The sequence below is a fragment of the Neolamprologus multifasciatus genome, chromosome 14, assembly GCF_963576455.1.
Source record: "Neolamprologus multifasciatus chromosome 14, fNeoMul1.2, whole genome shotgun sequence".
Taxonomy (NCBI): domain Eukaryota; kingdom Metazoa; phylum Chordata; class Actinopteri; order Cichliformes; family Cichlidae; genus Neolamprologus; species Neolamprologus multifasciatus.
This window is the reverse complement of record NC_140452.1, coordinates 20,788,690-20,813,314: the sequence shown is the minus strand read 5'-3', so window position 1 is coordinate 20,813,314 and position 24,625 is coordinate 20,788,690. Positions and strand designations below refer to the sequence as shown.

At 40.3% G+C, this 24,625-nt stretch overlaps 1 protein-coding gene and 1 long non-coding RNA gene across 2 annotated transcripts in view; both read right to left on the bottom strand.

The window, feature by feature from the left end:
* The window catches only part of limk1a (LIM domain kinase 1a), a 61,139-nt gene that overhangs the window by 4,369 nt on the left and 32,145 nt on the right, over positions 1-24,625 (bottom strand). The window contains 10 exon segments of the mRNA XM_085131701.1: positions 578-664; positions 899-1,085; positions 1,227-1,441; positions 1,803-1,908; positions 2,239-2,454; positions 3,505-3,614; positions 18,628-18,652; positions 18,654-18,676; positions 18,678-18,731; positions 18,733-18,766. Of these exon segments, the coding sequence (XP_084987827.1) occupies positions 578-664; positions 899-1,085; positions 1,227-1,441; positions 1,803-1,908; positions 2,239-2,454; positions 3,505-3,614; positions 18,628-18,652; positions 18,654-18,676; positions 18,678-18,731; positions 18,733-18,766 (1,057 nt within the window).
* Positions 4,113-18,621, bottom strand: LOC146503991 (uncharacterized). The gene is made up of 2 exons (XR_014868866.1): positions 6,028-18,621; positions 4,113-5,992 (listed from the first exon to the last, which is right to left on the bottom strand). It is a non-coding gene; the product is annotated as an uncharacterized LOC146503991 (long non-coding RNA).

Below are 24,625 nucleotides of genomic sequence, written 5' to 3'. Positions count from 1 at the left end.
TTTCTAATTACAAGACTCATCACTGTTTCAACCCAATAATAAAGCTAAATACCCACTCATGAAAATCCACAACTAAAGTGGAACCATTTTTCTGAGCTTCAAACATCCCATTTAGGAGGCAGTTAACTGGATGAATGAGGCTAATCTAGCGCCAAACAGGAACACGAGGAGTGATTCAGATCCTCAAACCCCAAAAAGCCTCACAGAAATCTGAACCTGAGTCATCCTCTGCTATCGGCTCTCCTTAGGGAGGTCGGCAGAGAGATAAAGTTTAATGTGGGCGGTAAAATAAAATCTGCCCAACCATCATTTTTGGGAGACACGACTATGTGAGCATAGTGAACTGATATTATTTCAAAGGGGAGTTTATGCCTTTTTAATTTCGTTTTCTCTTCAGGTGTGAGACATCTGCCTTTTTCATTTACCCCTTTCCCACATTCAGGAATGGCTCACTTTAACTACAATCTTTAGCTTTGGCTTATAGAAGAAAAAACAACAATAACTTTTGTGCACAAGCTGCTCTGTGTTATGTTTCATTCACAGTCTGAAGTCTCTGAGATTGTCTGTCTCCACTCACCTCTTTGAGGAATGTTTTTTGAGTCTCATCATCAAAGCGGATCAGCTCTTTCATCACCATCACCTCACCCGTCTCTCTGTGTGTCACCTTTAACAAGACACAATGCACAAATCAAGTTAAGCAACACTGTCTGAAGCAATGTTAAGAGACAAAAGAAAAATTCCCTGATGTGATAAATCCCCTGTCATTCCATCCGCCTTCCACTATACACTTCTTTCATCTCAATGCTTCCCCCTTCTGGATATTTTTCAGTATGACTCGTCATTTACAATGTAGCATGCAACTAATGAGTCTAAGGAGTCTCTGCCAACTCAAATCTACCTTTATGGCTTGTCCAAAGCATCCCTTCCCCAGCACTTCTCCGTGGATGAGGTCAGAAGGGCGGAAGATACGGTGAGTCCGGTTTGAGACGACCCGAAGTGACTCAGACCGATTGATATCCTTCCTCTGGGAGATTGGTGACGCGGCATTGCTGGATCCAGGCGACTTATCAGTGCTGTAACTTCGGCTAAAAGAGAGGAAAACAAAGAAATCAACCTTTTCATGAAGGAAGGTGTTCACACTTTATTAACGGGAAGATGAGAACATACATTTACTCTTTGTAGCAAACTGTGATAAAAGTATATTAGCTGCTGCATTGATGTCTTACGTGATGATGCGGGATTTCAGGTTGCTGATGTCTGGATTGGGGGGCTGGGTGATGGGTAGGATGGGGCTGGGCCCTTCTGACAGTGGGGTGGACAACGGACCGTCCACCTGGTCCTCAGCCTCCGAGGAGCCTCCCTCCTGTCCCGACTGGCTGTGAGGGTCGTGTTCGATGGTGAGCTGCAGCAGCCGGCTCGTTTCCTGGATCAGCAGGTCAATCTGGAGAAGAAGAGACAGATCAGACAGGATGGTCAGATCAAAAAGTGAACGGCACAAATGCATTTCATAACTTAAAAGGATATATCTGCTCATTAAAGTGCTCTGGTTGGATTTGCTTATAAGTTCAGGGTTAGATGAAGCACTCATGTTTCAGTAACTTCCTTTATGAATTTACTGAAACATTTATTTATTTAAACAGCTGGTTATATTATTAAGTCTCATCTTGCTACTGGAAATCCTCAAAAGCTGAAGATGGATATCATCCCATTTTCCTCCAAAACAATAGGAACACAGAGAACCGCCTGAGTGAAACTAAAGCATTATCTTTTAGCAGCAAAGACATAAAAATCGTGATGAATACCTCATCCAGAGGAACGTTGTGAATGGGCGTCCCATTAATTTCTAAGATCCGGTCTCCAACGTGAATGGAATTTTTCACATCTGGGCTGATGCAGTCGGCATCCACCCTGGAAACAAAAAGAAATCTCCTTAAACACCTTTGTACACACAGGGGACATTTTTCTTTTAGTATTGTCCAGAGAGCAGATAAGTCTGAGCTCATTTGAATAACAGTGACTATCCTTCCACTCTATTATACATTTTAAATTAATCTCATCTATCACTCTGGCCTCCATTTATAAATCCCCCTCCTTTATCCTTTGTCCTCCACCATTAACCTTCCCTAATGCTGCATCTCTTAACTCATTCCCCCTTTCCTCTTCATTTTCCACTTGCTCTACATTCCATAAACTGGAACACGATATTCATGTTATCCACAAAACACAAACGTGGCTCACTGGGAGACTCTGACGGTGTGTCCATGTTCGGGACTGTAGCCGTTGGTCGGGCTTAGCGGCTGGTCAATCGCCACGGAGAAACCGCGCCCTTTGCGTCCATTGTTGCCATCAGCGGAGGCCGGGATGGACACCAGTGTGACTGTGTGAGGGATCCGTGAGCATGGCGAGTCCGGTAGCGACACTGGGGTCACGATGGTCTGGTAGTAGCAGTGACCACTGGAGCCAGAGAGGAACAGAAGTAGAGATTAAAAATAGAATTTATTTTTATTTTATTTTTTTTCTAAAAATGAGAAGTAATAAAACGGTAATAAGCGGTAATAAAACAGATAATAGGAATCCTCGTGAGGTTTGTATGAAAAATCAGCTTCTCATTGCAATAATTTTCACAGTGTCACATGTTGCTTCAGCTCAGCCAAGACAACACTGTACACTCATTGTTTTGAGTCAGGTTGACCTTAGATAAGTCAGAATGTTATGAAGTGACTAATAACCTATGAGGTGATGAGAAACAAGGACAGCCCCCCCCAACTGTAAAGCTGTTGCTGATATCCTTTCTGTATCATGTCAGTCAGCAACATGCGACTCTCTTATTGAATGTAATGATCTGAGAAAACACCAGCTCTCAAGGTGAGCAATTCAAAGTATTGTGGGGGAGGTACCATAGTTCTGTAGATTTAGGCTGTCTCAGTGTCTTCTGTCTCTCGTGTAACCCCAGACTCGCTGTTCTTGTTGAATCTAAGTCTTTATGGACACTGCGATGTCATTATGTTGCTGCAGAATACAATTAGCCACCTCTCTCATGATATTCTTTGATAGATACAGTCTGAAACTTGTGACAAGAACATTAAAGCAACCCTGGAGCTATTGGAAACTAGCAACTAACAATATGATGTTCAAACTGCAGCTACTGTTTAGATGACAATAAAAGCATTCTTCTCCCAGTTTAATGGTTTTATGACTGCTTTCATGCTTAAAACACACTCAGACATGAGCATGTCTTCTGCCAGTTGTCACCAGTTTGTCATAATGTTGACAAAAAGCCCTTTGAAGCCAGAAATAAGCGAAATAAATTTGAGATTTTGTCAATCAACAGCAGCTTATGGCACACTTTCGTGCTCTCCTAGGGATTCTGAGCGGATTAGCTTATGGCAGAGGATGAAACTGGGGAAAGATCATGAGTACTAGTTTCACAGGCTATGATGGATGTGACACATAAAGCAAGCGCCTCAGCTTTTTTTAAAAAACTTTACAGTGACGGATGCTCACCAGTACAGTTTAGATCTCTCCACCAGAGCGTATGTGTCTCCATCACCGATGAACGATCGGCAGTTCAGACATGTGAAGCATTCTGGGTGATATTTCTGTTCCCCTGCGACCTGTTAAAAAACACACATACACACACATACACACATGAACATGTAAACAGAGTGGTGGAGTCCGATGTTAAATAGATTTTTCTCCTATCTAAAGACGAAAAATGTAGCAATATTTCAGGGTTTTTGAGCAACAAGCAACATGAGGCTGTCTCTGGGAAGAAGGGCGAGGTCTGGTGATTGAGGGTAATCATTAGTCTCATGCACAAGCATCGAGTTTGCTGCTGCCAGATGCCCTCCAGAGCTCGGGGCAGTTTTGCAAACAAGAGAGAGAATTGAGTTATGGCCAATAAAGAAAACAGAGCAGCCGATAATTCATACTGGCAGCTCTGAGGGTGAAGCTCTGGGTGTTCCTCAGACCAGAGACCACTAAAATGACCAGAAAAATCAAGCATCAACACCCCCACTTTTAATGCCGCTCTCTGTCCTTGCTTGTTGCGACACTCATCGACTAAAATAATTGATTAAGTAGCCTTCGATGTATCATTATCGACTCCTTCAGGTAATGTGGCGCCTGTCCATGCAAACGACCCACCCACTCAAAGGCTTAATGATTAAACATGAGACATGAAATTAAGTACCTAAGGTCAAGCCCATGAGAGCCATTTGCTCCCCAGAGGCTGTGCTTGTTAGTCCATTTTTTGCTTTTAGTGGCAGAAATTTTTGGAGGGAGTGGACCCCTTGACAGCACTCCTCAACTGCACTGATTTACAATGCTAATGAGATACAGGAGGACTAAGAAGGGGCACCGCATGGAGGAGAGCTGGACAAAGAATAATCAATCACATGCAAACAGAATTTACTCATTCAGCTGTTCTGTTATTTAACTTTCTGATAAACTAGTGGAGAAATAATCACCAGAATACCTGATGAAATATTAACGTTGACTGTGCCCCTGCAATACTGCATATGATTCAGGTCATTATAAAAAGGACTCATGGCTGCAAACCTGCAAACCTGAATCAGCCTCTAAGCAGAACTACTTTTAAATGGTAGTAAACTTAAAAACAGAGAGGGGAAAAGTGAAGATCAAAGAATCAATGAAAACCTCCGTCTACAGCCATATGTCGACTACTCCTCTCTCCTGGGAAAACAGCAGTGAAGACACACAAACAAGTAAACACATGTTGAGGCCTTGGGCTGCAGCAAGGGAGACCCCGCAATTAATTTATGGCTTTTTAAAGTAATTCAGCTCCTTCCAGCTACACAGCAATAAAATATACCCCCATCCTGACTTATTTGTATGTTAAATATTTCAGTTTCTGCTTTTGAAGTTAAAAACAACAAAAGTTAGAGTCCACTAACAGGAGAATAAGAGTCAACTTGTATCCTAAGAACAAAAGAGAAGAAAATAGAAAATAGGCTCTGTAATGGACACAGGGAACGAGGCAGCTGCGAGGTTAATCGACCAGCTTAATTTCTTTATTCGTCAACTAAGCAGTCACAAAAAGAGGAGCCATAAAAATTACACCGTGACTTCGAAAGGACATGTAAACACAACCTAAAGCAGCAAGTGCTGTGAGAATGGGAGATCATTGTAAAGTGATTATTTTTAGCGCCACATTTTCTCTTAGGTGTAGATTTCTCTTAGGTGCAGCCCTGCAAATAAATTAAGAAGACAGGAAGAGAGGACAGCTGGACGGAGATGAAACGGACGTGTGGCTCTGCACGCCCTGACTCTGTGGCGGCCATTTGCTTGCTATGCAGACACAACAGACACACACACCCTCTTTAAACCCGCATGTGACAGGCGACAGCTGCTCCCCTCACACTTAGGACGTGGTCTCCCTCTAAAGTGTGGATTGAGAGATTAAAAATAAAGGACAAAAGATGAAATACGAAATCACTCAATGGAAAAAAAAAGAAAAAAAGGTTTGAGAAACACCAAATGCATTAATACACCACTGGTTCCACATCCTATCCTGACATAAGGTCTGTGGGTGTGTGTCGAGTCTGCATTAGCTCATAGTCATGCTCAAGAGAGTGTGCGATGCTGTGCGATGCTGTGCGTTAGCCTCGTGTCCTCTTCGAGTGAACACAAACCAAACAGAGAACACATGTCTGCCCGGGGGGGAGAGGAAGTGGGTCCACGGGGTCCAGGAGTAACCGGGTCAAGCTGCCGTTACTCTGCTGCCACGTGCGCCATGGGACGACAGAGAGAAATGAAGCTAAAGAACAGTTGAGGTCTTTGTTGCTTCTGTGCTCAAATGTTTATACCAATGATGTTTTTAAAGAGTGTGGAGTTTACTGAAAGTGCAGTTTTAATGCTAATTTCTTCTACATATATATGTGATTCTATATAAAACATTCATGAAGGAAGTTGGTTTGTTTGGTGTCATTAACAGCCTAGTGCACTGTAACTTGAAATTAGCTTATTTAATCTTCTCAATTAATTTAATATTCAGCAAACTGATACAAGTTAGCTACACAACAACTACAGTTGCCAAAAAGTTGGGTACATTATTTGTTACTAAGTTTAATCATAAGAGTTATTAAACGCTGGTTCTCTTCTACAGTCTGCCTTGTGTCCGATCACGGCAGATGGCTTCTCTTTCCCTTAACCTGGTTTTCTTCCCGTTAAAACAGAGTTTTTGCTTTCCACCGTCACCAAGTGTTTGCTCATAGGGGTTGTTCGATTGTTGACGTTTTCTCTCTGTTACTGTAGACATTATAAAGCACCTTGAGGCCGCTGTTGTTGTGATTAAGCGGCATATAAATAACACAGAATTTAACTGAAATGACTTGAATTGAATTGAATGACTCATCTCTACATCAAAACTATTTTTTAGCTTCTTTCCGAGATGTGGATTAAGCCTAATCCCAGGTAAAAAAAAAAAATAATAATTTTGTGTTCTGGCTAATCCATGTCTGGGGAACTGGGCACTTGAAACAAGTTTTAAACAAGTTTTAACCAAGCTGGGTAAATCTTACAACACATAGGCTAAATGTTAGAAGAGCGCATACAAGTGAATCTAACAAAAGTCATGTTTGGAGAGAAGCCTTTAATTTAGTAGCAGAATTTCATCATCAGCGTGTGAAACAGAATCAAGGAGAGTCTTCATGTTAAATTGTGAAACTCATTGCTGGAAAGTTTCTTCACAATGACCTCATCATCTTGTTTTTACTATATCACACTATATGTAGATAAAAAGTATCTACTGTCTGACACATCAGTACTTTCGTTTTTTTTTTTTAAATTCTATTATCTGAATTTTCTCCAAACACTGAGGATCCCTCAAGTTTAAAGAGCTCACTCCTTAAACAGTTTAGCATACATTATCACCACATGATTAAGTGGTTGCAGTCTGCGGGGTTTTTCTGGTGAAGAAGTACTGATGAGGTGATGGGGAAGAAAAATTTCTAAGTAGTTTCGAGTGTTACCTCATTACCACCAACGTGTGACCGTCACCCACAGACACTTTTAGGTTAATGTAGCCTTCAAACTTTGTTTGTTTTTCAATGATTTATAAGTGCAACCTTAGAGTGGCTGTGGAATGTGAAGTGACCCTTGGAGGTTGTTTTTTAGGAATTTACAACAGTGTAATACTCTCAGTGACAGATAAAACAACAACACTGAGGTCTGAGTAAATAAAGTTATAATTAGCATGTAGATTATGTTACAAACACATGGGCTGCAAAAACTAAGGCAGACCAGTGGCGGAAGTTCCTTATATAAAATTTAAAAGACACGTTTTTACAGTTGACAGTCTCTCATTTCTATTTCATACGTCATGTTCCAACCCAAATCATTTAGTGCCTGTTTTGCTCTGGTTTTGCCTCAAGATCTTTCATATCTTCTTTGTGACATTTTTCCATTTCCATCACATCATTTCACATTTTCCTCACTGATTATGTTTACTAATGAAAGCCTTATACAAAGCCTTATACAGCAGTGAATACAAAGGACCACAAACATCACATGTGTGATCGCAGACGTGAAGAACTTTCTAGAAATCAGCAGGGCCAAAGCACTGGGAAGTTGACACACTGATCTCACGTCTAAAGTGAAGACATAATGATTTTTATGAAACTATATTAACAGCAAAGTAAATGTGAGATGTTTGATGAGAAAAAACTTGAATATATTTGAATATATTGTTTTTTAACTTATCTATTTAAGGAATACATTAGTGGAAATCTGATGCCTCTGGGACACCACAGGAACACAGTCAAAGGACACCATCACTAGGCACTTGCAGGTCTGAATATCCAAACCATTGACTATTTGTACAAATTTCCTAGGCATACACACCAAACATGAATAAAGGTGCACCCATTCTGAAACTGAACCCCTGCAGCTAGAAGCACCGCTTGGATCCTCTGACTTAACAACACTCTTGCAAAATGTGAAAGAATGACCTCATATCAACAACGCAAAGGGTGACTCTGAATGGACTCACAGGACTATAGGAGATCTGGCTTTGCTTAAACCCGTCCTTGATGTAATGAACTTTCCTCTGAGGCATCCTGCATGAGCTAAACAGAAATACGCAGTCCATATGTGATTGAGTTCACTGAAAGCAAAACAAAATTTTAATAGCTGTGTTTTTAAAAAATGACATCATGTGGGGGAATAGTCAGAAGAGCATGTGTATCTGATACCTGATTTGCTGCACTGAGATTGAGCTACAACTGGGTCAAATACTAAAGTCTGTCAAAGGGATTTCCTAAAGCTTAAACACACAGAGTATGATCACGATGCTGCACAAAACTGTAATCAAAGCTGGCTAAACAGAAATCAAGTAAAAAAGATGATGAAGCTACAGTATACATCATTTAAGCAAACATAATTAGACTGAAAGGCTGACAGGGAAGACAGTGGGTCACATTGATGCTGTCTGAATGGAAACCCCCTACTGTCACAAACCGTACAGTGCCACAGCATACCCTGGCCTCCGCTTTGGAAAGCTGCTATTCAGCCTGTCGGCCCCCCTCCCTCTCTTTCTGCAAGTCTCAAATCCACTTTCATAAAAAATAAATATATAAATGAAAATGTCCTGACAGTGATTTTTAAAAATAATCTTTTTGAATGTGCTAGCACTTTTATGTGAGGAAGAACGCATCCTAAAAATAGCATGTGTGCCATGGCTCATCACATTTTCATGACACTGGAGCAGAAAAAAGACGCATATCTGTAATTAGAAAAAAGCAATACACTGACCCAGTTTAAAGGGACACACAAAACACACCATATTTCATGCTCTGGCTTTAACATTAAAGAGGCATGCTGGAACAAGACTGTGCAGAAGCAACCGGCAAACTATCTGAACCAGCTTGGAGACCTGCTTCGCTGCCTCCCCGCCGGCTCATGAATACTATAAATCACTCAGAAGGCATCCAGAGTGTCAGCATCAGCATCAGCGAATAGGCTCACCTTCTTATCCCTTTTCCACAGCCTGAGACAGCAGAAGCTCCAGAAAAATAAATCTCCCACCATGTCAACGGGAGCCGGCGTCTCTCCTCTTCGCTGTTCTAGTTCATTCTACTGAGGCAGGCGATTTCCCCCGCTGTCATAACAAAACACTGGCAGCAGCCAAAGCAGGCAGCAAGAGAGCACTGAGAGGGGGAGGAGAGAGCGAGCAGCCCACGCCTATGGAGCTGAGCTCATCTCTGAATCAGTGCCACTCCTCCTCTCCCCCCCCAACCACTCTGCCTTCCCCTTCTCTCTCGCTCACTTTTGCTATGACATCATCGTTTCCTGTTTGGCCCAGCCCACTCTTGTACACGCTGTCAGCTTGCCGGCTGCTTCGCACCCCCTCCGCCCAACCCCCCATGGCGTCTTCAGAGAATTCCTTCCCTCTCCCCCTATTCCTGTAATCACATTTTGAAAGCGGCAACAGGCCTGACTTATTGAATGTTATGCTATGGAAAGTTTTTTGGTTTTTTTTAGGTTGGACTAATTTGTTTGTGTTGCATGTTTAATTTAGTGTTGTGCTGAACTAGGTAAAGTGAATGCACTGGGCTTGTTATTTTCTTCCTTTAAACAAAAAAACTTGATAAAAATGCAATTACTGATTCTTTTCAAATCTCAAATATTAATAGTAAAGCAAACCACAGTGAAAGCAAGCCACAAGCTTACTATTCAACCAAATCAACAAAACTAGTCAAACCCAAGTAAAAATAATACAGCCTAAAAATAATAATGTAATAGCAGCAAACATTTTGGAAGTTGAACCTTTAAAAACTGTTTAATATAATAATTCATATTTTATTTTAAGTGTTTTTTCTGACCAACTAAAGCTTCATTCAACATCCTGCAGATAGATGGAAATGCATAACTAAATAGTAAATACTTTTTAAGTCTTGTCCTATGCTAATGTCAGATTACAACAGGAAGAATTTCACCACATAAAGTTGAAAAAAAGTTCAGAGACAGCTCCTTGTTACATTTACTGTAAAATAGGTGTGTCCTATTGCGCTTTTCCCATCTTAGCTTGTACAGAACAGTTCGGCACAAACATGTCGTGCATGCCAAGAAGTCCAAGTCTCACTTTAGACTGGTGCTGGAGGACCATCTGAGTGTGTACTGTACAGATATTAATAGACATTCAGACCAATTCACGCTAAAGTGGTGGAGACAGACTGCAGTGAGAGACAGCTGCCAGGCAAGCATATGATAGATTCATGTTACCTTAATAATGTGATTATTGGAAGGTCTAGTGACGAACAGCTTTTATAATATTCCAAACTTTGCTAATCTAATAGCAATACACAGTACATGTGAGTCAAGATTCAATATAAAGATTGTCTCTTGCAAAAGGTCCTAGGCCAAGTCAGCATTAACCAAGCAGGGTTTTTTGTTGGTAGGAGAGACTGAAGCTCTAGGAAAATAATCAGTAAAGGTTTTCACACAGAAATGTAAACAAATTATATAACAAAGCATACACAGTTCTCACAGATATATGTTAATGCTAAGTCAGAGACAGAGCTCCTGGGATTCTTTAACTTTAACCTTTATACCCGCTTAACAATCTCACTTGTGACACTGTAGCCAGGATGTAAAGTGTACAAAAGTATGGTTAGTTACACTCACTGGACACTTTTTAGGTATACCTATTTAAGCTGTTGTTAAATGTCTAATTAGCCAGTCACATGCCAGGATGCATATAGCATGCATTTAGGCATGTACACGGTCAAGATGACCTCTGAAGTTCAAAGTGAGCTTTATGATCAGGAAGAAAGGTGATTTAAGTGACTTTGAAGGTGCCATGGTTGTTGATTCCACATGGGCTAGTTTTGCATTTCAGAACTCGCTGAAAGAAAAACCACACTTTGTGCCACTCCTGTCAACTTAGAACCGGAAAGTGAGGTCTTATTTTCAAATCTCAAATTAATACAGCATCTTTGTGATGTCGCAGAACAGGTGATTTGCATTATGAATGTTCAGCCAACAAATCTGCGTGGCACTGTCACGGAAACATGGACCAGAGTCACTAAGAAACCTGATCCTCCAAAAGAAGCATTATAATACACTATAGTGTCTATCTGAATAGGCAAATATTTCTGTTATTCATGATCCAAGGCAGAGAAAAACAAACAAAAAGAAACAAACAAAAAAATATCTTGACTGTCTTAGTATGCAGAATACTACTTAGTTAATTATATAACTAAGTAATGCTGATTCATCGACTGTTAGCTTCATGGTTACTTGCGCAGTTCTGACCAGGTTTAATATTATGATCAAATTTCACTATAGAAATCCAATGAAAACTTCAGCTTAACTGTCACTGCTTACAAATTGAGAAAAGGGGAGGGATTGCTACTGTGCTTATTTGTCTGCATGCAGGAGCGTACTCTACTCATACTCAGCAAGCTCAGTGAGCAGTCATTAAGTATTTGAATTCCCATCTGATAAAGTTACTGTCATGCAGTGGAGGAAATTCACCCTCTGTTCACCAGGTGGTTATTTTTATAATGCCGTGATGTCACTAGAAAATTATGAACTGAGTTTTTTCTCAGAAATGTCAGTAGAATAGGATACAACAAGTATGTTATGAAGTAAATATCCTTTTAATTAGGATTGTGTTATATTCTTTAAGAAGCTGATTTCATGAGTAATAAAACAAACTTCCTTAAATTATTACACTCTGTGGAAGCGATGCAGAGATGTTAACCCAATTACCAGATGAACGCTGGGAAGTCTGAAATATTCTGTAATATATTTCCAGCTGTAAGCAAAGCAAGGTTTGGGACTTTAATCAACTTTAGATAAATCTACATACAAACTGCTGTAAAACAAAGAACTAAATACAATCCGTGAGGTATTCAACTACAAAGAATTAGCAACAGGAGTGAAAAACTGCATCAGTAACCTGTATAGTGTGTGACACTAAACTGGCCTCTTTGCAGAAAGCAAAAGTTAAGTTCAGTCCAAGCTGCAGGCACAGAACTCAGAAGTGAAACCCAACAGCCCACAGTTACCCTACGGGGGGAAATTCAGTCCACAGAGGTGGCTGTTCTCGTCAGTGTTTCCACACCGGGAAGAGGAAATGATAAACAAGTGTCTTAACACATTTTACTGAAGGCCATTTGCAGATTACTATGTCTGATTAAAATATTTAAAACAGGGAAGTGATTGTAACATAATCTATTTCCTGCCATCAAACAGGGCACAGTGTGAGAACCTGGCCTCTGAGAGGGAGTTCATATTTAGACTTCAAAATACGATGCAAATTAAAGAGATTACAACATGCTGAAAGAGAGCTTTAAACCAGTTAGTTACTGATGAGATCAACGGCTGTTCTCAATCTGAACTGCAGCATCTTAAACATATGTTTTGGCAACACATTAGATGTATCTGTCCTCACTTAGTGGCAAAAGAATCATCAGGCATTTACAGAAACAACTGGCAGACTCCCATGTACACACAAGACACATCAGACCAGTGGGAGTTGGTAAAGTTCAGTGTAGATCTGGGACTTTCCACTGGTTTTACAGCCAACCCAAACACAAGTATTACTTAATAGTAACTAAAAATGAAAAGCAACATTTGTATACCACTAATAAGGTTATACCCTCACTCAACCTAAATCTGCTGAACAGTTCAAATGAAAAACTATGTGCACAAATGCCTATATTTCATTATTTAACTTATTTTAATATAATAAGCTAATCTATGTAATCATTAACACCACACAAAGTTTCAGATACATCTGACTGAGTGAAACTGAAAACAACAGTTATGTGTCAAGAACACAACAGAAGTACAGCACATGTTGTAACATGGTTTTGAAATTTTCATAAAGGACCACATGATGCCAAAGAAAAGAAAAGAAAATTCCAAAGACTCACAAACACTTGTGATTTCAGGGAAACGCCTCGGATTTTACCTCCAACTGTTTCAGTACATCTTGTATTCTAAGACACAGCAAGGGAAAAGTCCCTGAGATTTATTGTTTAAGGCCTGTCAGGCCAGAATAACCGTCATCTCTCCAAAGCTGTCAGTAACACAACGCAATGAAAACTAACAAACAGCAAACTTGGAAAGGGTTTGGGACCTGATGGACAAGCTGCATATAAACTCTGGCCATACAATCATTTTGTTCAGCAATAATTTCAATTAATATAAAAAGTTTACTTTCTCATGAACAACCAAGTGCAGTGCTTCCTTTGAGTATCCTCAGCACATTTTATTTCCCCATCAACTTTACACTTTTATACAACATGTTAATTAACTAGTCATCTGATTTGGTTTGTATTTCGTGGAAAGAGCTTCCCTTTTTTCTTTTGATTTTCCATTTGAACTTCATTTTGGCTCAGTTAGACAAACCATATACAACAGTATATGCAACCTGAGCTGAAAATCACATCAGATTTACTATGCAGGCGGCCTCTTGCCAAGTATTTTGGTTGCAGACTTTATACAGCATATTTACACTGTACCTGTGTTTACTGCTACACAACCCAACTTAAAATGTCTCTTAAAACATTTCCACATTTCTCAATCTTGAACTGTTCTGCTCTTTTCCTCTTCTACTTTGTTCCTTCTACTTCTACTCTCCTACTTCTTCAAAACTAATGTATGTCTCAAATATGCAGCAATGTGAAGCAATTTTACTCATTTTTGACTCATATCTATCATGCAATACCATCAGGGAGGTGAAATTCCCTCTGTAGCATGACAACTAGCCCAAACATACTATCAGAGCCCTAAACAACTATCATAGCAACAATATGAATGGAGCTTCTACATCCCTAAGCATAGTGGAGATGGTCAGGGACCAAAGAGGACTAAATCCAAAAATGAACTGTGACAAGTTCAAAGAGTTAATGTAGAGTCTAACAGAAATCTGTGAATCTGTTGCTTTTTTGAGCCATGCAATAAACAAGAATGTAATTTAGACTTGTGTAAAGTAAACCCAACTTAGAAAAAAACTCAGTATTCCAAAAGTGTTATTCATTTTTTCTATTCACAGCACTTTGTATTTGCACTTTGTCCAGAATCAGAGCTCAGACTGCACCACAGCCATCACAGTCAACAATAACAAAAGTTCCTGCTGGCATGGAAGGCCAACTGACAGCAAAGCGCTGTGGCAGAGATAACAAAGTAAGAGTGAGAAACAGTCAAAACAATCCACTCTCAACCTTTGGATAATTACCAGGCTCGGGTCGATGCCTGGCACAGTTTCCATTGGATGGATCTTGGCCCTGATTTGTTTGCAGAAAGGCTGACTGACTCTAAACTGAATGGGGGCACAGCTGGGATTACTGCAGATTCATTTGTCAGGAGGAGGAGTGATGGAGGGAAAGAGTGATGAGAGGAGAGGGAATTCAATTCCATCTGTTCATTGCATAAATCAGTGCAAGTACAGGTAGGTAGTAAATAACTAAGAGTTATTCTCTACCTGAATTAACTTCTGTCAACTTCCAGCTTAAGGTGCTGAGAGCAGCAGAGGTTGTAGACGCACACCTGTTTACACACCAACAGCCCCTTCAATAAAATATAACAGTCTAAGACATATTGTTAGATTTATTTGGTTTAATAGCCCCATCCACAGGGTAGCAGTGGTTACGGTCCAAAACAATAACAGAGACACACGGAGCAATCAGGAAATTCAAAGGGAGACTGAAACCACCAAAGCATTTCAAGCTTAATATTTCATTCTTGATCCTGGAAACTGTAGTAGCCAAAATAATCTCCACTTGTCTCCACCGAGAGACTCTTCTTCTGGGATTTTTAACCATAACAAATATTACCCTGACATGTACAAGACAGTTATAAAAGAAAAGCTGCTCCCCTTATTTACAAGGGATCAACATAGGAGGGAGTTCCGCATATTTGATTTGGCAGATGCACTTCCTGACACATTCTTCAAGAGATTTGCCTTCTCCCAGGATCAAACCAAGGATCTGCAAAGGTGTAAGCTACTGCACTGTGGAACCACTACAAGAAAGTCCTAAAGTGCCTAAAGGAAAAAAGAACCAGTCAAACTCAGTCTCAGAGTAACCGTGTAACATCTGGAATCGATGTTTTATTACACTGAAGAAATAATTTAATCACTTAACTGCACAGACTTTGTGTTTTTGTCCTGTTTTGATTAGAGAAGGATCAACTGCATTTTTTTGGCCTATCCCATTTTTGGATTTTCTCCAAGTGTGACCCACAGATACCATTTTTTTTTTAGATTCTAACTTCCTCTCTAAAAATGACAGCATGTGCAAGTAAAAGTCAACTTTCTTCAATGCAAAATTGAATTTTCATTATAAAAGACATTATTAAACTTCACAATTTCTTTATAATCCCCCCCAATCTGCAGTGAGTTACAGGACCTTCTATAAATAGCTAAAAATATAGTGCTTTACTCTGGAAGCAGGTGTAAATAATTAACTGAAAATGAGTTGCTGAACCCCCAAATTCAAAGAGATCTTTTTCTTTGCCAAACAGAAGCTCATACAACATATTTAACAAAACAAATGTCAGGTACTTAGAATTATATTACAGGCATGTTAAGAATTTATTAGCCTCCCTAAATTTCCATGTTCAGCTGGGTGAAGGTGAATTATGAGTCTGATGTGATTTGTTGTCACAATTGCTTTCATGTTTTTTCCCCTGCAGTTTACTTTAATTCTATCATGTTGAGTGTGACTGTGCACATGACTATTTGCCTATCTACACTGTTATGCATCTGTTCCACATGCATGAAACAGACCAGCTCGCAACTGGACATGTGTGAGGATGACCAGTCAATTCCAGTCCCTGTCTGGTCAATTAGTGCACCCCTAGTTCTAATTCATTTTCTACTTTGACACTGTCAGTGTAATCGTGAATTTTAAAAAAAAGTGTCAAATTTTGCTTGTATTAGATAGTTGAGATGTGAAAACGAACTAAAATGTACAGGATAATGTCCAGTCACACAAGCGTTCTGATATACCAGCTTGATGCAAATAGCTTATTAACTCCTCCAAGCTTCTCTAATCTGTGAATGGAAACACTTTCAGACTTTTGCACCTTTGTCTCAAAGGCATTCATATTATTTACTCAAGCAATAACTGTCTCTGGAAAGTGTGAAAGTGAGCTTTTGCCTACCTTTTTATCTCCACACACTAAGTTGCAGCACAAAGCTGGCACTCTTGTTGCACTGTTAGTTTGGGAAAATTACTGAAATGATCTGATACACCCCAAACATTTAAAAGCAAGAGCATGAGGGCATTTCATACAATCCATAGCTTTGTGATTTGATTTACAGACAAGCATTTTTATGGATGCATCATGAATGAAGCACTGATGATGCTGTGTTATTGTTGTATGTCAATAAACTGCACATAGTAAACACACAAAGAAAAAACACTAAATCTAGGCGTTGCTTGTGGACATTACTGTAGCAGGAGAGATGAAATCCTGTGAAACGCAAAAACAGCTCTTCCATGTTTGTCTGCAGACTCTGACTCATCACTGCATGATGGAGCTCAAAATGGTTTCACCGACTGTGACAGCAGCTTTTTAAGGTGCAGTGGCCTCAGTGATTTTTAAAAATAGGATTGTGCTTTCCTACTAATCTGCATAGGCGTCAGAGTGACTGTGCAGGATGGGAGTAGGCTTCTCCTTCTTTATGGGGTGTGGCACAGATGTAGGGAGCTGACCGTGGTCTGCATGTGTGCACAGTGATACAATTGGACTGGCCATCTTGAAGCCTGACTGGCTCACCAATCTTAAATTTGCTAAAGTGCAGCTGCAGAGACAGTCAATCAGTGACTCTGCACTGTAAGAGAAGCAATAAACAAGAAAGAGAAGGAGAAAGAGAAAGAGGTAGCAATCACTCCACCTAATTCACTTTACAGTCTCCTCTGTATCATTACTGAGATTGCACAGCAAAGGGCAAGCTGTCTGGAGGCAGAGGAATGATAAAATACACACATGAACCCAAACATTGCATTCTGCTAGCTTCTGCTTCTGACCAGGAGGAAAATGTGGAAAACCAGATACTCGATATGCAAAGAATGAACTCAGCTTCCCCCCATCAAAGGACCACCAGCGTGTGGGTGGCAATAACTGCACACTATTACTTCAAAGAGCCACTAGACAAATCTTACTGCAACTACCACATTTTACTATGGTAAAATGTTGCACCTCTAGACAGCTGCAGCAAAAACCTCCCTGTTTTGGTCACAAGCAGGTAGCCCTGGTCGCTCATAGCTTGCATGGAAGACACAGACTCTTCACTCCTAACAGGTGTGAACAGTGTGGCACAAATGTTCGCTTTCGAAGTAAAAGTTGTTGGTTGTAACACCTGCAACAATAACGTTTGCTCTAATGGGTATCGTGAACACGAGATACCAAAAGCCAAAACTGCTGTTTACTTTAATGATGAATGAGCTTTGCTTCATGAACAAACTGTACACACTGACCCCATTTCTATGTAAATTTACAAGTTTGTTACTTCAATAAGACATTTAAGGTCAGGCATGCAGCAACTGCTCTTTCACTTTTCTAAAATAACAAGAACAAAAGATCAGATAAGTAGCTATATTTGGGCTTATCCGCATTAACGGTGAGTATTTGGTATCAAAAAGCCGGTTCACTTCTCACAGGGCTACACTGCCATGGGAACTTGTTGCAGGCCTATTCTGCTCAGGAGCAAGATAAGAGATAAGAGAACAATATATACAAAACAACCTCAGGGTGACAATCATTCTATGGAAAATCACATAATCACTCCTGGAATATCTATGCTAGTTGGGATGTTGATTGTAGCCAGGAATAATAGATAAGGTCAAGTAAGAAATATAGATTCAGATACAGAAAACATAGCCTTGGTGTGTTGAACTTGCTTTGTAAGGGAATCTCTTGGAAATGGCCTAATGTTTGTGCTAAGAGGTGATCTTAGCAGCATAGGAAGACTGTTTTTTGCAGCTGAAATTACAGTGTGAACCATCCAAATATCATCTTGGCTGCATCTCTCCAACCACCTCAGCAACGACGAGTTAACACGCCAGGAGATTTGCAAACAGGCACAAAACAACATCAGAAAAAAACACCATCCATTTGCATTTCTGCTACTGCTGGCATTGCACTGGCAGGGAAACTGGGCCCTCAGATATATAAAGACAACATATTTTATTACACCAACATACAATATTAATCGGTCTCTCCAGGCTTTGAATGTGTGTGATTCCATCACTAATCAACAAATAGACACAAGTCTCTTTTGGTGCTGGTATCTTGTCTTTTCTATAATGCAGCAGCACTTATCAGCAGAAGCCAAGTTTATCTGCTTTCCAGCACTGTGGCCACATCTATTGTGCACTCAAACCTCTCCTGTGTCACAACAAGAGCTCTGACTTTCACTGGAGGTCTGTAAGAAGATCTCTCTAAGCTGCCAAAGGCATCAGGGTCAGTTATAGGTCTGGCACATGTCCTACTAAAATCTACGCTTGTTGGCACACAGCAGTCAGTGAGGCTGTAAACATACAGACTCAGATGTGTGTATGGGTCTGTCACGGCCTGAACTCAAGGTTTATCAGCAAACCAAGAACCGTGGGGGTGCTAAGTGATGAGTTAAGTGGCAGATCCTCTTACCATAATGAGGCCAGTGGTGATCGGTCTTGCAGCCATGGCACAGCTCCCCCAAATTTGGCCCAGTAGTCCTTCTTGCAGAAGAGCCGGCCATCTTTTTCATAATAACCAGTGGGACAGAGAGGCGCTGCACTCAAAACACCTAACAGGAGAGGAGACAGAAACGACACAAGACAATTAATTTAACAGAAGATTAAAGACAAGTAATACCACTGCTCCCTAAACATGAATAATCCAAACATAATGAAGATGATCAAGTCCCTTTGCAGTCGTAAAAGAGAGAAAGTAAATTAAACTTTTTGACAACACAGAAATTAAAAACTGAATGAAATATTTGAATAGCAATAAACCAAACCAAAAGTTTTTTCCAATTTATGACATTCTAATAAAAAAAAAGAAATAAAATAAACGGACCTTGCTTTCATATTTAAAATGGGCAGACAAAACAGATGAACTAAACAATTACATGTAAAATCATTTACTGCTGATCAGTATTATAAACAGATTCATCAGCTGTTATTTTCAGCACCCTGAGTAGTTCAGTCAACCTGCAGGTCAGACCTCCAGGAAAGTTAAGTGGTGCACAGCAGATTGACTTGTTATTGTGCTGACAGAACATAATATTGTACTGCTCTCTGTAAACCATACTTTAACCCTCCTAATGACGCCTTGCAGAGCTCCAAATTATAGTTTTCATAGCGATAACAAGTTACTTCGTGCCCCGTCACACCACCACGCAATAGGCAAATGATAATACATTAACCCACAGCTTATGACTGGAAAAACAAAACAGAGTCACAGCAAATAGAAAACATGAATGATAAACAGAGCAAACACTACGTCAACCGACGTAGCCTAGTAAGCTAGGCTAAGTTAGCCTAGTAAGCTAGCATAAACCTAGAATACCTTAGACGGGGAGAAACAATAAACTAGGTAGTTTTTAAGTAGTAGTTTTAAATACTTCTCAATTCATTACCAACGCTTGATGATAAAGGTAAACACACAGACAAAATGACCGCTGACGTATTAAAGTTGACAGAGGGTTGACAGCTGCTCTCAGCGTCAGCAACTGTTCCCATGGAAACGACTCCGGAACTACAGAAAAACTGCACAGCAGGCTACAGTATTATCGTAGCTATTTACATAACATTTAGAGTTTTTCTATCTTTTCGATTAAACTTTCCAGCCTTTGTGTAATTAACTTGTTGATCCTAGGCAACTTTGTTTGTATTATTTTTAATGTTTTAACTGTCCTCGACACCACAATTTTTATACTTTTGGGATAAATAAAGTGTATCTTATGTTGTCTTTATCGTATTTTGATTAATTTACAACCCCAATATCAACAAAGTTTGGACGATGTGTAAAATATCAACAAAAAGGAATGCAAATTTTATAAACACATTTTATTCACAACAGATTATAGAAAACATTTTTTTTTAAACTGAGACATTTTACCATTTTAGGGAGAGAAAAAACAGCTCATTTTGAATTTGATGGCAGTAACATGTTAAAAATAAGCTGTGATGGGGTAACAAAAGGGTGAAAAAGTAAGCGGTGTTGACTAAGAAGAAACTGCTGGAGGGACACTTCGCAATCAATTAGGTTACCTGGCAACAGATTGGTAACATTATTGGATATAAAAAGAGCATCTTTGAGAGACAGAGTTTCTCATAAATAAATATGGGCAGTTGTTCACCAATTTGCAAAAAAATTGAGTCTACAAATTGTGGAGCAATTTCAAAATAATGTTCCTCAATGTGAAATTGCAAAGAACAAATATCTCATCATCTACAGTACATAATATCATCAACAGATTCAGAGTAATCGAGAAATCCCCAGTGCATGGTGCAAGGCCAAAAACCAATACTGGAAACATGACGGATCTTAGGATACTCAAGTGGCATGGAAATCACTGGATGGACTCAGGAACATTTCCAGAAGTCATCGTCTGTGAGTACATTTCACTGTACAATCAGCAATTGCAGATTAAAGTTCTATGATGCAAAAAAGAACGTGATCCAGAAGCAGGACCATCCAGCTTGTTATCAGCACTCAGTTCAAAAGCTTGTGTCTCTGATGGTACAAGGGTGCTTTAGTCCCTGTGCAACATGCAGCTTGTACACCTGGAAAGGAACCATCACTGTATATACAGATTTCACAAGAATATGCTTGCTTCAACCAGACAACATGCCAATTTTCATTACCCTACATAACTTTAAATTTATTTACTTTATTAACATGAATTTAAAACACACACACACACAGACATACCCACAAAAAACACTCCGTCATCAGGCTGCTCCCGTTTGATTGTCTGAAAATAAGCCAGTGTTGTGGTATGGTTTCTGAGCCTGAGTCTACACCAGTTACTAAGGAGATGGTCTGATAGTGAGCCCAAAAAAAGATCCTTATCTCTAGAGCTAGTATATCACCAGAGTTTAATCGCAAAACCAGTCAGTCACCCTGATAGACATCAGATGATGACAGACAGAAGGTAGCTGAGACGGCAACAGACAAAAGGCTGTTCGTATGGTGATAGACGATGAGACAGATACGAGACACAACTTCCAAGTTCACCTACAATGCAGATAGTACAGACTGATACACACGTGAGTGTGACATTCAAAATAAGTCCAGGTGTTTTCCTGGTAACTGATGGCAGATAAGAAAAGTGTGAGAGATTAACAGTGTGTTAATCTCTTATGGGTCAGACTTTTGTTGAACACACAACTGGGAAAGAAATGTCCATAAAAAAACAGGTTGAGTCCTCCTGATTTTCCAGCCGATCAGAAAACAATTGCTTTTTTTCTCCACACTTCACGACTTTGTGAAAGTCGTAGGCACAATAGCTCTGCATGTGTCCATAAATCAAAATGTGTGCTAATCCCCCATGCATGTGATAATGCATTGGTGAGGTAGTACACTGCTGACGTGCTTACAGACTGTGAGTGCTTGTTTGTAATCTGACTAAATCAGTGCGTCTAGCATCCATGACTAAGTGAGCATCTCTGGTCCTTCCCAGTGGAGCTTGCCTCCCATCAGCTGGCTGTCTGGGCTCATCTCTGCTCAGGGCAACTTAAAACAAGGGCTGCTTGCTCTAAACATATTATGGATTCAGAAGCTGGAGCATAATAATTGACTTTATCCCTGAGCCAGAATAATACAAGTTGATTCTAGGTGAGGGGCCAGAGTAAGAGCAACTACTACGAAAGAAGGAAGAAACAAGGACTACTTACTCTGACTGGGACAGGGTAACTAAGGCTGGGTGAGCACTTTGTTGCTGCACCTTATGCCATGCAAAAGAGCTACATGACAGCTGCAGGAAGTACTGTAGGACTTGTGTGGTGGACATGTGGATTGAGCGGTGGTTGGGGAAAAGGATGTCTCCAATTTCCTGGTTGTCTTTTCTTATTTTTGCAGACTTGTTAATTTATTTTTTAAATGAACTATCTAGGGGTTTGAATTCTAGGTTGCAAAACACAATAAAAAAAGGAAGTTGTTTTGATCATTTATCCCCCTCCCAAAAAATTAAAGCCCCAAGGATTTTCTGCAGAGGGCTAAAATGTGGTGCAGCCTCTGCATCCCCTCCCTTTTTTTCTCTTTGCTGCAACTTTAAGGATTCTTACTCACTTTGCTGAATACCTGTCCGTGTTTGCTAGAGTAAAAACTGAGAGACTCATTAATATATTCAGCAGAAGCAGCAACTTTCTGTGACTTTGCCCGAGGCCTTTCACCTTGTGTGAGTCACACACTGCGTACAAACACATGACCTTGCAGCACATACTGACACACATGCAATTTATTTATTAGACAGACACACTCAGTCTCCCCAGTGTCCGCATGCAGAGCTTCACTGCAGCTCAGCAGATTGTGGCAGAGCTGCTTCAGTATGCAGCGCGTCTGGGTGAGCAGGGGGGAGGAGGAGACTTTGAAGTGGGTCAAGGCTTTCGGAAGACGTCCGCAGTGCCGAGCCAGGAGCTACTCGGCTGTCTTCGCTCTCTGCCCCTCAATAACTGTCTATCACTTCACACGTACACATCCTGAGAGGTCCTGCTGAGGCAAAGTCATACCTGGGTGGGACGCATGAAATTCTAGGAGTCATTGTAAAGCTCAGTGGGTCTGCTACTTTCTGAAATTTGTCTCCATGTAGTCCTGAGGGGTAGCAGTGTATTAAAGATATGAGTGAATACATTAGTGCCTCCCAGGAGGAGATTGCAAAATTTCTGCCTTCAGCACAAGAATCTTATCTCTGAGGTAAAGCAGACATGCAGCAAAGCTGAATTACAACCCAAGACTCCCATGGAGGGGAAAAAAAGCCCCACCACAATAAAAAATAGTGTGTTAATGTGTATTTGTTGGCTCTCTTTTGGTGTTTTTGTGTGATTGTGTTTGGGTGTGTGGTGGCATTGACGTGTAAGAGGATTATCAGTGTGAAAGACTCAGTTAGAGCCTCTGCCCATTCTGCTATGATGCTCCAAAAATCTAACTAGTAGAGAGCTTAACCGTTTCTCATACCCTGCTGAGCTCTGACAACTCCTCACTGTAGGGGAAAAAAATTAAAATAAAACAATATATATTTTATTGTAATACAAGCAGTGCTGATGGGTCACTTAATCTAAGTTACAATGACCTGACAAACACTAGAAAAGGGGCAGGGGTAAAGAAATGCACACGCAGGCTGCACAGACATAACTAACTCCCACAGACCAGTGAGAGGGGGCAGAGCAGATTTTAGACACCATGAATGCCAGCTGGATCTCAGAGGGGAGGAAACAACCAATGACAGAAGAGCTGAGATTAAAGGAGGGGAGTGAGTAAATCTGCAACTGTTCCCCCCCTCCTGCTTGGATCCCTGGTGGAATTAGCTGAAAGTATCTGAAAGAGGAATACATTCCTTTTCCAGGTCAAAAGGAGGCAGTTTTTTTTTTACCCTGCCTCTCACCTCACCTTCCTCCACAAACATCTGCTCTCTATCCAAGTGCCATCATGTGTTACTCAGTGTCTGTTGAGGCATTTGTGCTCAGAGAAAATCTTCTATCTTTAAGTTTTACTCAACATAGACTATAGCAGCAGAAGACCACCATGGGTGCCAATACAGATTGAAAGCTTTGCCTGGTCTGATGAGTCTCAGTTTCTGCTGCTACATTCAGATGGTAAGGTCATGGTGTAAACAACATGAAACCATGGATCCATCCTGACTTGTATAAATGATTCAGGATGGTGGTGACAGTGTGACGATGTGGGGGATATATTCCTGGCACACGTTGGGTCTCTTGGTACCAAATGAGCATCATTTAAATGCTACAGCCTACCATGTCCAGACTCTATGATCACAGTGCACCCATCTTCTGATGGCTGCTTCCAGCATGATAACACGCCATGTCTTAAAGCTCAAATCATCTCAAACTTATTTCTTGAACATGACAATGAGGTCACTGTACTCAAATGACCTCCACAGTCATCAGATTTCAATCCAATAGAGCACATTTGTGCTGCAGATTTGTCAGTACAGACAAAAATCTCAGGAGAATGTTTCCAACACCTTGTTGGCATTAATAATTAAGAAGATCTGAGGGGAAAAAAAGGAGTCTAGATCAGTACTAGCAAGGTGTACCTAATGTGGCCAGTGAGTGAATATGGGCAGACAGACAGATGACTCGCCCCCTGCTGCCCATTATGAAGAATGCAGGCTTAAGTCTCATTTTTTAAGATCTGAAAGCTGTATCCAGGTCTATGACAGGTTGACCCTGACCACTTCTTTCTGGTCAGAGAACAGTCTTAATGTTGAAATGTTAGAATAAATTAGTTTTTTGAATTCTGTATTTTGTAAGTTTTTTAAGGTTTTAGTCAAGCTCAACAAACATGAATCTTTACTGGATTGACAAATATCTCTTATAACCAGTGTTGGGACTAACGCGTTATTAAGTAACGCGTTACAGTAACTACGTTATTATTGTGGTAACGAGCACGGTAACTAGTTATTATGCCAAAATCAGGA